The sequence below is a fragment of the Engystomops pustulosus genome, chromosome 2 (assembly GCF_040894005.1).
Source record: "Engystomops pustulosus chromosome 2, aEngPut4.maternal, whole genome shotgun sequence".
Classification (NCBI taxonomy): domain Eukaryota; kingdom Metazoa; phylum Chordata; class Amphibia; order Anura; family Leptodactylidae; genus Engystomops; species Engystomops pustulosus.
In genome coordinates, this window is record NC_092412.1 from 41,423,961 (window position 1) to 41,439,135 (window position 15,175).

General features: G+C 44.4%; 1 protein-coding gene across 1 annotated transcript in view; it reads right to left on the reverse strand.

The window, feature by feature from the left end:
* Positions 1-522: 522 nt before the first annotated feature.
* Positions 523-15,175, reverse strand: part of UBL3 (ubiquitin like 3) — an 88,565-nt gene continuing 73,912 nt past the window's right edge. Inside the window, exons 3-5 of the mRNA XM_072134364.1 lie at positions 7,998-8,084; positions 5,840-5,917; positions 523-1,571 (exon numbers count right to left, since the gene is read on the reverse strand). Of these exons, the coding sequence (XP_071990465.1) occupies positions 1,519-1,571; positions 5,840-5,917; positions 7,998-8,084 (218 nt within the window). The 3' untranslated portion in view covers positions 523-1,518. The remainder of the gene's footprint in view (positions 1,572-5,839; positions 5,918-7,997; positions 8,085-15,175) is intronic.

Here is a 15,175-nt window from a genome sequence, read left to right on the forward strand (position 1 = left end):
CATCGAGTCAAAGGTAACAGAATGAGGGAAATCATCTGATGCCGTCTATTAGCGGAGGAGGGGTCTGGAGGGGCGGGACAAGAAATTATTACGTGGATTTTTTTATTTATTTATTTTTTTTGAGTCTGTGGTTTGGGAGAATCAGGGGTCGACCTGTCATTGTGTCTCCCAAAGGCAAAAAAAAACCCAATGTCTAGTTATATAGTCCTATGACACTATATACCAATCTATGATTAGATCCTATAATAATGCATTTTATAATTTTTTTATTATCATTATTTAATTAAATATATCCTACACGTATCTGTAAATTTCAACCAGGAAGACACTTTTTTTTTTTAAATTTCCTCCCTAGTGGAAAAAAAAATAATAAAAAAAACGTTTATATATCTTTACAGTCTTTTTGTTTAGTTTTTTTTCAAAATGAAATATAAGCTTCATGCTTTTTTTTTTTTCCTTTAGTGCTGTGCAAATTCATTAGAGCAAATTATCCGTGTGAAATGACAAAATGGCGCGTCTTAGTTTTTTTTTTTCCTTTTTTAATTTACTCATCGGAATCTTAATACCCTCGCAAGCACTAGTACAAATGCAGGTTACGTGATCAAAAGTAAACAAAAAAAAACGAGTAGTACGGCTGAGATCTGTCGTCTTCGGAGAGGGAGAGCCGCTTGCCGGTTGCGTGTCAGATTTGGACAGCAGGTTACGGATGAGTATTTTGTTTTTGTTTTTTTCTCACTGAAAACATCAACGTTTGATATTAAAAACACAAGTTGGTTAATAAATGACATCTGCTAATATCTCTGCACGGATAATAACAAAGGCTTATGGACTACAGGAAAAAAAAAAAAAAATAATTAACCCTCCCCATATTAAGGCTAGGAAAGGCACTCCTTCTCGGATGCTTGGTATGAGCGTGCATGCAACGGTATGCTCGAGAGAAGAGTGCACCAATAGTACATTGACAATGACTCTCCAGCGCCCTCTGCAGAGTGCTTTCCGGATTACAGGCACATTTTAGCTTTGTTCCTCGCAATTTGTCCCTCCTGGTCGCTTCTCGAATACGTCTTGGTTTTCCAGTGTAGAAGTCGTCTTGTAGGTTGTTCTATCAAGTATATGGCTACAGCTATGATCTGTTGTTGAGGTTGGATGTCCGTGCAATCTGCGATCTGGTATTTTTTTTTTATGCTGCACCAAGTATGGAGTATTGTTGTAGAAGAGAACAGATTGACTTTTTTTTGTTTTTCTTTTGTATAACCCCCTGGAGACTGAATGCGTTAGAAATGGATATACTATATATAACATACTACAAAGTTACTCTGCAAGATAAACAAAAATAAAACTTAAGATCGGTATGAGAATGTCCTCAGGTCTCTATGAGTGTCCATGTAATATATCACTTCTGTGGAGATTATGACAGGGTGTTTGATCTAAGGTTCTCTGAAGCAATGGGTCTCCTCTATTCCAGCAGCATGATAGACAAAGACTATATTACATCGCACGTGGCCGGCGCCTCGTCATCTACAGGATTACGCAGCAATTGCTCTCGCCGGTCTTCTCGCGGTTTCTCTGACCTGATGGAAAAAAAGGGGGAAATAGTCACTGCTGGGGTTAAACCAACATGTAATGCAATGGGTCCAATCTGTGCCAAATAAACTGGCGGAACTGCCTTACACCCGAGCTCCTTAGCACCTCACTCATTAAGACAACAGACAGATGTGACTTTTGGCTTTAGATCCTCCAAAACTGTTATTTTTAATAAAGTAAATAAAGTTTTCTTACTGTGACCTTCTTTTTCCCCTGCCTTTCATGGCTATTTAAACAGCTTCTGTAAATCAGCTTAATGTCTTGTATCCACTAACAGCTGAGAGATAAAGGAGCCTGATAAAGTGTCTAATGAATCAACTCTTAATAGACAATCCCTGGAAAGTCTCATCCACCAAGAGAGCTGATTCATGAAAGGTAATATTCTCACAGGTCTCCTTACCCAACCCTCATGTGAGAGATGCACCTTTTTTCGTCACTTTCTAACTCTTGAATTAATTGGGCTTAACATGTCTTTACCCGCTTCCCTGAAAGAGACGCTCCAAGCCTTCTTTGGTTTCAAATGGGCTGTGGATAGCATCAAGTATCTTGGAATTAACCTTCCGCCAGATTTATCTAAGCTATAAATGTGGAACTTCCCGTCTGTACTTCAAAACATTCAAAGGGACTGCTCTAGGTGGTCTAAGGGCTTGTTCTCATGGTTTGGAAAATGTGCCATTTTTAAGATGAACATCCTCCCATGGACCTTTGTACCGGTTTCAGGCAACCCCCATCCACCTGCCCAGGGCCTTTTGTCGCTCCTTGAACGCCCTGCAACATGTCTTTGTTTGGGCGGACAAGCCAGCGAGAATTAGTCGTTCAACATTGTTCAGGCCCAAGAGATCGGGTGGACTGGGACTCCCTCACTTCCGGAACTACTACAATGCAGCACATATGGCGAGAGTCCTTGATTGGTGTTTCAATCAGGGTACTAAGCCCTTGACTCACCTCGAGCAGTCCTTTACACAAACGCCTCTACAGGTCCTGCCTTGGTGTGAACCTTCTAAGAACCTTCATTCATGAAACGCCACCCTACCATTGGTCCCACACTGTCAATATAGCTACCATTTGATTTCATTCATTATGAAGCAAACATACCTTGAGAATGCTGTAACTACACTGATGCAGAAACATACCTTGTTTAATCCCTGAGCTGAGGGGTTTTGCCGAAAAAACAATTATAAAATTATTATAATGAAGCTCTGTTGCTTCTTTTCCTGGCTCGGTGCTTTTCCTCTTACATTAGTTATGTACTGCTCGAGAGAATGTTGCAATCACTGTTGTGTCTGACAGGCAGAAGTAATCAATCCCCAAGCTGCTGTGGGTCATCCAGCTTGGGCTGATTAGTCCTGTCTGGCTCCGTGTAATGTGTCTATGAACTACAAGCAGCATGCAATCCAGCTTTCCCAAGGTCATGAACGTTATAATTGTTTTTTCAGCAAAACCACTCAGCACAGGGATCACACAAGATATGATCCTGCATCAGTGTAGCTACAGCATCCTCAAGGTATGTTTGCTTCATAATGCATCAAATCAAATGGTAGGTTTCCTTTAATAAAGTATATTACATAATTTATCATCATCTCCACTAATTAGTTATACAAATTTGTTAAATGTTCAGCTACATGTTAAATTAAAAAAAAAAACACACAATTTATTGGAGTATCATCTCAGGACACAGGTAAACCAATTACAGCAATCTTTGTGTGAGTACTCAGATGCCTCCTGACATAGGACACAGGAGAAAATACTCCCGCTCATATCTATGTAAGGGGCACCAGCACTCCCCTGGCCCCCCGCCCCCCTCAAAAAAAAATCAATGTTATAAGCAATCAGATGTAAAAATGTTATAGATCACCAGTCATTGGATGTGACATATTTTTGTGTCAAATACAAGTATTTATAACACATCTATTGAGTGGTGATGCGTATTAGGAACTGCTGTATGTTCCATTTCCCTAAATAAAAGGACCAGGACATCGCCCCCACCCAGTCTGTTGTGATCCAGTAAATAAAGATTTGCTGGACCCCTGAGAATGGCGCCGCGGCCTCTGGATGTGACAGCCTATTTTGACTATGCCTGCACCCTGTCACCGCTCAGTGAAGGGGCTGCCCTTTAGTGAAATGCCTTGTTAAAGTTCAGCGAGTAAATTAGACGCTACTCGCAGCGATTCATGCCAGTAATTCAATGCTGGCAAAATGTCAACTTACTTATCCGTCGCAAATTTTAAATATAAAAAAAACCCAGAATATTAAATATTGGAAGTAATCAAATAAATGAGAGATAATGAAGCAGAAAACGATGGCTGGAGGCCGGGAGGAGGACACGCTCCGGTGATAGACACACTGGCCCGGACCTATCTGTATGGATGTGGTCAGTTACATGCTGTTACCTCCTTCTTAAAGGGGTATTCCACTTTTACCATAAGATCATTATCAGATGTGTGTGGGGGGTCCATCAAGTGGTTCTCGCAGCAGTCGGCTGTCACAGGGCTTCCCCTTCTCAGACTAATGACGTCACCTCCATTGCTCTCAGAAGCTCAGCAAAGCTGCAATACCCTGCTCGGCCACTATACAATGTCTGAGGACTGCAGTTTGCTCACTGTGCAGATCCCAGGCTTTCCTCTATCCCCTATATATGTCATGAGTAAGAATCAGTTCTCTCTGGACATTTAACATCTCAGATCCAAAAGAAATGATGAGCTCTTGACCTATCCCTATGCTCCCCCATGGACCTGCCCTGTATGGGCTCTTTTCAGGACAACAATTCAGGACAGCAGTATACAACTATATGTTGGGGGTAGTTGTGCCTAATGTGGTTAGGGACCCCCCTTCACTGATATTGTGGGTTCTCTATACTAGTAATGACCATTTTGCTTATGGTACATGACATTTCCATACTTCGAGTGTCTCTCCATGTGGCCGGCAGCCCCGTCATAATGTCAGCCTTAGCCAGATGCAGATGAGCGCCTCCCGCAGTCAGACATTGACCTTTCAGCTGGTAATTGCGGATACATGAAGCGCTCGCTGTGGAGGAGCGGTCAGGCCAATTCCCTTATATTATCGTATCTCCGGAGATAGAAGTCCTTGCCTCTGTTTTGGTCTTTCGTCCTGGATATTTAGGACGTCCCAATTACAGAGAAGGCTCCTACAGTTCTGTTATATAAGGGCTTTTAACCTTTGCCATAAGGAAATGCCTCCTGTTTTTCTCACCCTGGCCCCAGATTCGCCCCAACCTACTAATGTATCGTGTCTGGTACTGCAGCTCAGCTTAGCTGAATGAATGAGCCTTACCTGTACTTCATGTACTGTATGGGAGTGGCACAGTTTTTAGAAGAAAACACTTCTAAATGTGGCTTTAAAGACACTAAATGTCATAATCTGGCCCATTTCCTGGCACTGAGCAGCCACTTACAGGGCAGTGATGCTCATTCCCGCTAATGCCGGCATGTGACAATGGTGGTCCCACAATGCGCCAGCCTGTGTTTGATGGCAAATAATGTCCTGTTATTATAGAAGGCAGCCTGAAAGTCCCCCTCTAGGCTCCCCCCCACGTCCTGCGATGTGATCCGGCCTTTGTTAGGGAGATCCTAGCTTCCAGCATGTGATACACGAGATATCCAGACAATAGCCTAGTGTTGTATCATAGAGCAGCCATTGTCCCATCACAGGAGTGCCAGGCCGTGCTAAGAATTATTGCTCTCATTTACAATCTGACGATCTCCTGGCTCCGCTTCTCATCGCATACCTGGAGTTACTAAGAAATATGGTAACCCTAGCCTATAATGCAAACCTGGAATCTGGGGGCACAGGGTCTGTGTCGCTCCACGGTGCAGGAGATTATGCCAAGATTTACACAGGTAAGAAGTGCCAGGGCCTGAATAATGTCTACCTCTACCACTGGGGCCATGAATTTTAGAGTGTCCAACCTACTCCTTGACAAAATTATGACTTTTTCACCATGTAGGTAGTTTGCAATACACACCCATGGGCAGCACCTACGGGCAGCACCGGCTTAGTCTGAACTGATATGTGTAGCTTCTAAAGGAAGGGTTTAGTCTGGACTCCAGAGGGAATAAACCCAGCAACCCAAATCATATGCATCATCATACAGAATGAGGAAGAAGTACACAGGACTTTGGTAATCTCAGTCTACAACCTGAAGGGGGATCAATGGTTTCTTCTGACACAATCTGGTACAGTAGATGCAGAAATGTCTTGTAGACCAGGAATATACATCCACTGAGGAGTCACCTACCTTGAGAATTTGGCTCTGGCAATGTCTCTCTGGCCACCAAGTGCATCACTGTTGTCTTTCCAAGTGGAAGTTTTAATGCTGCGAGAACAAAGGAAACACAAAACAAGGGATTGAACTATTGGAAGATTATATCATATAATAACAGCAAGAATAAAAGAAATCAATTATTAGAATAAAAACAGATAATACAAAACCTGATAACCTGGACCTAAAGGATGAACAAATCATTTGTTCCCACAAGATATTGTATCACTATTGTGTGACAAACACTGAGAAGCAAGAAAGAGCCCAAGGGGCTGTACTGAACCTTAAAGGGGGTCTACCACCTCCACCAAGCGCTATTATCCGCTGGCAGTGTGAAAAGCTCTGCCAGTTCTAACATGCGTGTTATTATTCAAGTCCACTAAGCCATTTCCAAGATATTCACAGATTAATCCCTAAGGTAATGAGGTAGTTGGTGCACTCGGGTGTGTCCTCAGCACCCGTAACACTGCTATTCCTGCCTAAATCAGGTGGCCACACGAGTCTCACAAGACAAATCTGCTGCTTATCTGATGGAGAGGTTGTGGTCAGGCAGGAATAGGAATGCTCCAGATGTTGAGGACGTGCTCCAGGTGTGCCACACTTGTCCCATTAGCATAGGGATTAAAATGGGAATTTCTTAGAAATGGCATAAGAAGCTGAAATAATAACGATATGTTAAAGAGCATAACTTGAAGCTGCCACAGCGCAAAATGTGCTCCAAGCACCCCCCCCATTATCATGTATTTTTTATATTACTAGTCTTCTCATAAAAGAAAGGAACACCATTTGCCCCCCTCCCCCCAACCATGCCTCTTGTGCCCGACTGCAGCCGCACCCTGGGAAGTTACGCCCCTAGGTATGCTGGAAATCACAGTTCATACTGCCAGCATATTTTAACTCTTTAAAGGGCATCTACCACCAAGATGAATGACTGTATGAAAATGAGCCTGAGGGGCTCCAAGCTCCATAGGTGTTAATGGAGCCTGGAGCCCCTTTTGCACAATATGTTAATATAACACACACTACTGACCTAAATATTGGAGAGCTCGGTTAACCTCTTCAGGTAAAGAATATTCCCAATTGGCAGTGGACTTTTTTTAGCGGATTATGCCACTTTCCCATGTTCCTCAAAAACAATATATGTGTGCATGTAGCTTTACACTAGCATATGTAATCCACCGTAACCACGAGCAGCCTCCCCTAGACATGGTGTCCATGTGCTAAAGCCCAAGAGACTTGGATGCCAGGCCAGAAGGGCATCAGGCTGATATAAGACAACTAACAGGTCAGTCACATAATGAGAAATTCCCATTGTAATCTGTATGCTAATGAGACAGATGGTGCACCCAGTGTGTGTCCTCAGCACCCAGAGCACGGCTATTCCCTCTTCTTCTAGTACCACCCCATCTTACTCACAAATCTCCTGCTTATCAGATGGAGAGGGACGTGATTCAGGCAAGAACAGCAGTGCTCCAGGTACCGGGCACATAACTGGGATGCACCAACATTCTCATTAGCATACAGATTAGAATGGGAACTTCTCAAAAAACACAAAATGGAGAAACATAAAAAATAATATTTTGAAACTATAGTGCATGCTGCCAACATGCTTGGGGAGGAGGCTGCCCTTAATTTAACTATTTATATTTAGAGTTTTGTAACAAAATGTTAGATTGCCATTAGCTGTGAGGCCACAAGATGGCAGCATTGCACCATGAGAATCTGCAGTAAGCTGTGCGGGTGGAGGGAGATGCCGATTACCCTGGGTAATATCACAATGAATGGTTTTCATCATCGTGGCTGATGCAGAGCAGAAGCCTTTGTACTGTATACCTCCAACACCGCAAAACAAGTGGACACCTACTTCATGGAGAAGGTCATCATTGCACGGAGCATCTACTCCTCTAGAAAACCTTAACACATCTATGCTAGAGAGCGTAAGCTGCGCGTCCCATACATCTTATAGGGCTCAGTGTATGCAGTGCTCCGTCACACCCAGTAGGGGGCACCGCACTGAATCTTCCTCTGAACAGCCATTATGACCTCAAGCTGCACAATGGACCCAAGACTCGGGCAGAGTAACTTTTAATGAAGCTTTAAAAGGGGATAAAAAAGAAAGAACATGTCCCGTTACCTCCTAAAGTCACATTGCCATGGAGAAAGCGTCCTTGATAGATGAGCCGGAGAATGCACGGACTGCTGACCTGCTCCTCTTCCCAATCTGAAAGAGACATTGGTGATCAATGACAGGCTCTTATACACAAACACAACTGGTAAGAATTACATTACAATACAATATTACTACAAGAACAGGTACCAGGCGGCCATACTGCTCCTCACCCAGCTTTCCCTACACGGTCCCGCACATGGGGTGCACAGAGCCGTCTCCTTCCAGTTTATTAAAGCAGAACCTATTCTGTGCAGAGATCGGGGTCTTTTTTTCCAGTTATTTGCAGAGTTATTTTCCAGGAGGAATAACAGAGGTACAGCACAATGCAATGATACATACCGTATTTTTTGGACTATAAGACGCACATTTTTTCCCCAGAAGATGGGGAAAAAACAGTGGTGCGTCTTATAGTCCGAATCAGCCCTCCACTGCAGGAGGGAATGGAGGACGGCACATGGCAGTAAGCGCAGGGGCAGTGCTCAGCTCGGCTCCTCACACAGCTGCTGCCTCTTAGTTTCTATGAGCAGCGGAGCTCATGCAGTGCACACAGACTGTGACACCACTTCCAGGTTATCAGATGAAGGGAAGCAGAAGCCACGCCCCTCAGCACGGAGCTCTCACTGTGACTGATGCCGGACAGGTCACTGTCTTCTACCAGCTGCTTGTGCTGCAGGGACATCAAATAACACTGAAGATGTGACCAGTACTGGAGTCTCTGCTCCTGTGCCTGCTGTGCTGTTCTCACAGGTGTGTGAAACTGAACAATTCCCAAACAGTGCTTGTACATGGTCACAGGAGCTTACAGTCTATGTCACCCCCTGTGTCCCCTCCTCCTCATAGATTGTAAGCTCTTGTGACCATTGTACAAGCGCTGTCACCTCCTGTGTCCTCCTCCTCATAGACTAAGCTCTTGTGGCCATTGTACATGCATTGTCACCTCTTGTGTCCCCTCCTCCTCATAGATTGTAAGCTCTTGTGGTCATTGTACAAGGACTGTCACCTCCTGTGTCCCCTCATCCTCCTCATAGATTGTAAGCTCTTGTGACCATTGTACAAGCGCTGTCACCTCCTGTGTCCTCCTCCTCATAGATTGTAAGCTCTTGTGGTCATTGTACAAGGATTGTCACCTCCTGTGTCCTCCTCCTCATAGATTGTAAGCTCTTGTGGCCATTGTACAAGCATTGTCACCGCCAGTGCCCCTCCTCCTCATAGATTGTAAGCTCTTGTGACCATTGTACAAGCGCTGTCACCTCCTGTGTCCTCCTCCTCCTCATAGATTGTAAGCTCTTGTGACCATTGTACAAGCGCTGTCACCTCCTGTGTCCTCCTCCTCCTCATAGATTGTAAGCTCTTGTGGCCATTGTACAAGCACTGTCGCCTCTTGTGTCTCCTCCTCCTCATAGATTGTAAGCTCTTGTGACCATTGTACAAGCACTGTCACCTCCTGTGTCCTCCTCCTCCTCATAGATTGTAAGCTCTTGTGGCCATTATACAAGCACTGTCACCTCTTGTGTCCCCTCCTCCTCATAGATTGTAAGCTCTTGTGACCATTGTCACATATACTCATACCTATACAGCCCTGGTAACTCTTGAGACCCCTGACTACTTGTCAGCATAATTCTATCTAAAGAGCGTAATTCCCATCACTAATTCTGCCCCCAACACTGGTTGGCTGAGCTTGTTGCTAGCCAAGCCCTAGCCAATTAGTGTTGGGTCAAAGGAACGACACTCTCCCCGACCACCAAGTGTTATGTATAGAGCTGAATCTGACAGAACACTTGTACTGTCGGCACTAGAGTCATCCTTCAGCACCAGGTAACAGTGTCCCATAAAATGTCCCCTAATAAAGTCTGCTCACCCCTACCCCTTTCCAAAGAGAAACATGGCTGCACTGCCCCGTAAGGCGGCGCTACTTTACTGTTACTTTATTAAATGTTTTAGCACACTATTTGGGCAAAAAAACTTTTTTTTCTTATTTTTCCACCTCTAAAACCTAGGTGCGTCTTATGGTCCAGTGCGTCTTATAGTCCGAAAAATACGGTAATCTTATTCCTTTTAGTCAACATTATTATCCAAAACTGATAAGTTTATACAGAAGACAGTGGGGGTCAATTACTAAGTTCCGTCGCGTTACCCGAATATTTCCGATTTGCGACGATTTTCCCTGAATTGCCCCGGGTTTTTTGCGCACACGAGCGGATTGTGGCGCAACGGCGCCGACATACACGCGACGGAAATCAGGGGGCGTGGTCGTAAAAAACCCCGATGGATTCGGAAAAACCGCCGTGTTTAAAAAAAAAAAAAAAAAAAAAGTGACGCTTGACACGCGCTTACCTGCACCCAGGATAGGACGGTGAACTTCAGTGAACTCCGATTCAGCGGTGCTGGATCGCGACAGGACCGGGTAAATAAATCTGCCCCAATGTCTGTATAATATACGGTGAGCTGGTAAATGATGGCAGACTATTGGCAGGCCGAGAATTGACCTCTCACTGGTTCTGGTCTCTCTGCATACTGCACTTATATAAGGCAGTATACGCTGCAGAACTGTATACAGCGCATATATAATACATTCCCATAGACATCTATGGGGAACACAGAACGGAAATACTGGAAAAAAATAGGTCACGCTCTATATATTTTCTACGTCTCACTTATGGTACAGTGGACAAAGCGATCACGTGAACGTGGCCGTATGCTACCCGGTACGGCATGGGTAGCATACAGCGGTTTTCATATTTTCATGTAAAAGGGGCCTTAAAGATTTTTCACCTCTTCTGTTCTTTAAACGGGTAGATAGACAAACTGCTGCATTTTCTCTACACGGATGTAACCGATGGCCACTAGAAAACTCCTTTCCATCCTATTTTTAACATTGATAAAAGTCAAGACCATCCGTCATCCAGATAAAACAGTTTGCCCCATTGGGGGATCCATCATTCTTTTCATGCTAATCATTCTCCGATTGTGTCCGAGGAAGAAAAATAAACAAAATAATGAAAAACAGAAACTGACACAGAAAGCAAGGTATCCGGTTTAAATGGATTCGTTAAAGGAGTCGCCCACTTTACACAAAAAATAAGTATTTGCCGAAAGGTAAAAGGTAAACAATTTTCCAATTTACTTTTTGTATCAATTCTTTGCCATTTTCTTGATCTCAGCTCGCTGTTATTCTATAGGAAGCTTCATTGTTTACTTCCTAAGGATAAAAATGGTCCCTGGTCATGTGATGTCACACGTGCACAGCTCGTTATATCCCTGGTCATATGTCACACAGGTGCACTGCTGATTATATCCCTAGTCATGTGATGTCACACAGGTGCATGGCTCATTATATCCCTGGTCATGTGATGTCACACAGGTACACGGCTCATTATATCCCTGGTCATGTGATGTCACACAGGTACACGGCTCATTATATCCCTGGTCATGTGATGTCACCTGTGTGACATCACATGACCAGGGACCTGCTTTTATCCGCAAGAACTAAACAATGAAGATTCTGCAGAATGACAGCAAGCAGAGATCTAGAAAATAGTGAGGAATTGATACAGAAAGTATATTGGAAAAGGCATCAGGATACTTTGTTATTGACGGATCCTTCCAGACATCCGAACTTAGCCTTAGGTTCTCTTTCCAGGGGTCAAACACCCCGATATTATGGCAGTATTTTGCATTGCAGATGATCAGGGGGAGGGGGGGGGATAATGAAGTGTTACTGACTAACAAGCATCTTGGCGCAATGTGTGATACCACATGTAATGATCTCACAGCTCGGCGCTGATTTATCTGCTGCTCCCAGAATCAATGTCACGCGCTCCGTGGAAGGAGTGACTGACCCGCCTAACACCGGCGGAATAAATACTGCAGAACATGACACCATTATGGATGCGGCTCAGCTCTCAGACGGTTCTTATTTCACACATGACCTTATCGGTGACATCGGCTATCCAACAGCGGCCCGAAACTCTCGCACCGTCTGAACCGTACAAATCAGTCAAGGTTGAAGTTATATCGGAGGAGGGCGGGGGAAGAAAAAAGTTTTTGCAATCTGTAAGAAGTCGAAAAATCAGCCGCAGGTCGTAAACCTGACAGCAGCCCCAGAAGGGAGAAGACGGCTCAGCAGAAGCTACAAGCAGCGAGGGATAAGTGGAGCGCTCATCCCAGCGTGAGCGATCACAGCAAAACCAGAATTTATCACATTCATAAACAGAAATATGCTCCACAGCAGAACAATGCATAGCAAATGAAGAGGAAACTCATCTGTGGCCGAGATATGAAACCAATGGGAGGCAGCTCAAAAGTGCACTCCGTGCCTCATCTCCTTTACTCAGGATTTTATTACAATTAAAAGTGAGAAATTAAATTAAAAAAAAAAATCTCTCTTGGTGAATAGTCCTCTCCTCCCAGGCCTTTGCCTGTCTGCAAGATAACTGGCTGCACCCAACATTGCCATGTTGTGGCAATAATGACTCGGATTACATAAGGGCTCATTTATACGACTGTTCATGGGGACGTACATGCGGCCGCAAATTTATATGTCCCCATAGACATAGGCAATGACATGTGTGGCACCAATCTCTGCGCCGTACACCACAAAAAGATAGAGCATGCTCCCTCCTCTCCAGCACGTGGCGGGCATACCGCGTGTGATTGTACTCTTACCATGATTGATGACACCAAAATCTGACCAACATGCGAACAACCGGATTAATGTAAACATGTTTAGGCGGCCGGAAGTTGTGGGAGCTAAGTTGTCGTGTCTGTGTCAGCAAACAGTCCACGGTGCGGGACACCGGAAGAGCCGGAGGAGGGGAGTTAAGCTATATTTTTTTTTTAAAAAAGAGCCCTCCCCAGCCTAGCTTCTTAACTTTCATTATAGTTGGACAACCCCTTTAAGATATGTTCCATGTACAGGAGGTCCCCTACTTAAGGGCACCCGACTTACAGACAACCCCTCTGCCCACTGTGACCTCTGGATGTTACTTTAGTCCCAGGCTGCAATGATCAGATGCAAGGTGTCTGTAATGAAGCTTTATTCATAATCCTTTGTTATAAAATAAATAGTTCCGACTTACATACAAATTCAACTTCAGAACAAACCATCTTGTACGTAACCCGGGGACTGCCTGTATTGAAAGGTATTGGGAGGTTCTTGAAGAAGAAACTAAAATGACAGACAGCACAATCTTCCTGCGTTTACCTGGAACCTCGTATCAGTGTTTGGGTGGAAACAGAGAAAGAAATGAAATGTATTTAGCAAACAGCCCCGAAGAGGTTTTGGATAATGACTGTACTGGAAGACAACGCACAAGTCTATACTGGTCTGTGTCCTCTCCTGGCAGCTCCAGCGACTCCTCTACCCTCCCCCAATACCACACAGACACCCGTGCATTATAACCAAGGGAGACGCACAGCCAGGACACGAGCAGCGCAAGGTCCACAGACGTCACATATCTCCAAGCTAATCTTCTGATCTAACAACCGCATGAAGGCATTTCTAATATACATATCCAAGGTCACTGCTCTATAACATGCTGCCTGCAGATAGGACACTATGTACCATCTCCTCAGCTCCTGCTGCTCTACAACATGCTGCCTGCAGATATGACACTGTGTACCATCTCCTCAACTCCTCCTCCTGTACAACATGCTGCCTGCAGATAGGACACTATGTACCATCTCCTCAGCTCCTCCTCCTGTACAACATGCTGCCTGCAGATAGGACACTATGTACCATCTCCTCAGCTCCTCCTGCTCTACAACATGCTGCCTGCAGATAGGACACTATGTACCATCTCCTCAGCTGCTGCTTCTCTACAACATGTTGCCTGCAGATAGGACACTGTATGATCTGCTCAGCTCCTCCTGCTCTATTACATGCTTCCTGCATATAGGATGCTATGTACCATGTCCTCAGTTCCTCCTGCTCTATAACATGCTTCCTGCATATAGGATGCTATGTACCATGTCCTCAGCTCCTCCTGCTCTATAACATGCTTCCTGCATATAGGATGCTATGTACCATGTCCTCAGCTCCTCCTGCTCTATAACATGCTTCCTGCATATAGGATGCTATGTACCATGTCCTCAGTTCCTCCTGCTCTATAACATGCTTCCTGCATATAGGATGCTATGTACCATGTCCTCAGTTCCTCCTGCTCTATAACATGCTTCCTGCATATAGGATGCTATGTACCATGTCCTCAGCTCTTCCTGCTCTATAACATGCTTCCTGCATATAGGATGCTATGTACCATGTCCTCAGCTCCTCCTGCTCTATAACATGCTTCCTGCATATAGGATGCTATGTACCATGTCCTCAGCTCCTCCTGCTCTATAACATGCTTCCTGCATATAGGATGCTATGTACCATGTCCTCAGTTCCTCCTGCTCTATAACATGCTTCCTGCATATAGGATGCTATGTACCATGTCCTCAGTTCCTCCTGCTCTATAACATGCTTCCTGCATATAGGATGCTATGTACCATGTCCTCAGCTCTTCCTGCTCTGTAACAAGCAGTGCAAAAAAATAGATTTTAATATACCCGGTTCCCTTTATTAAGCTGCCAATGAGTTACCAAAATCTGTGATTGTTTTCTCTGTGGAAGGGTCACCCCCAAGGGACCCTATGAATATTGCTTACTCAGACACGACACCATACGTATGGGTCAGGCGTTTCATGGCTGGTGATGGTGGTAAGCAGTAGGTTATTGTACCCAATTGTGGCTGCATATGCAAGGGAGAACACTGTAGACTTCAGGCAATGACTGGTGACACTATATACTATACTAGACTATAGTTCCCATATTACTCGTAGAGCAGATGTATAGTTCGGAGGTAACACTACTCTTCTCACCCCATCACTGGAGGCATTCTCAGAGACAGAAGACAATGAGGTTTTACCAGTGAGACGGGTTTCATTTGCAGAGCATAAACATTTTGGCTACTGAAGATGTAAACACATGAAGATAATACTTAATTGGAGGTTTCTTAGGAAACAAGGCCAAGATCGTGAGGTTTCAAATTATAGTTCTCGGTGGTAGATCAGCCGCTCACATATCTCCGCGCCTAATGGTTTTCTATTTAGGATCTATAAACAGACAGCGGAGGAGATAAGAGGAGAGCACCTCCAATTATC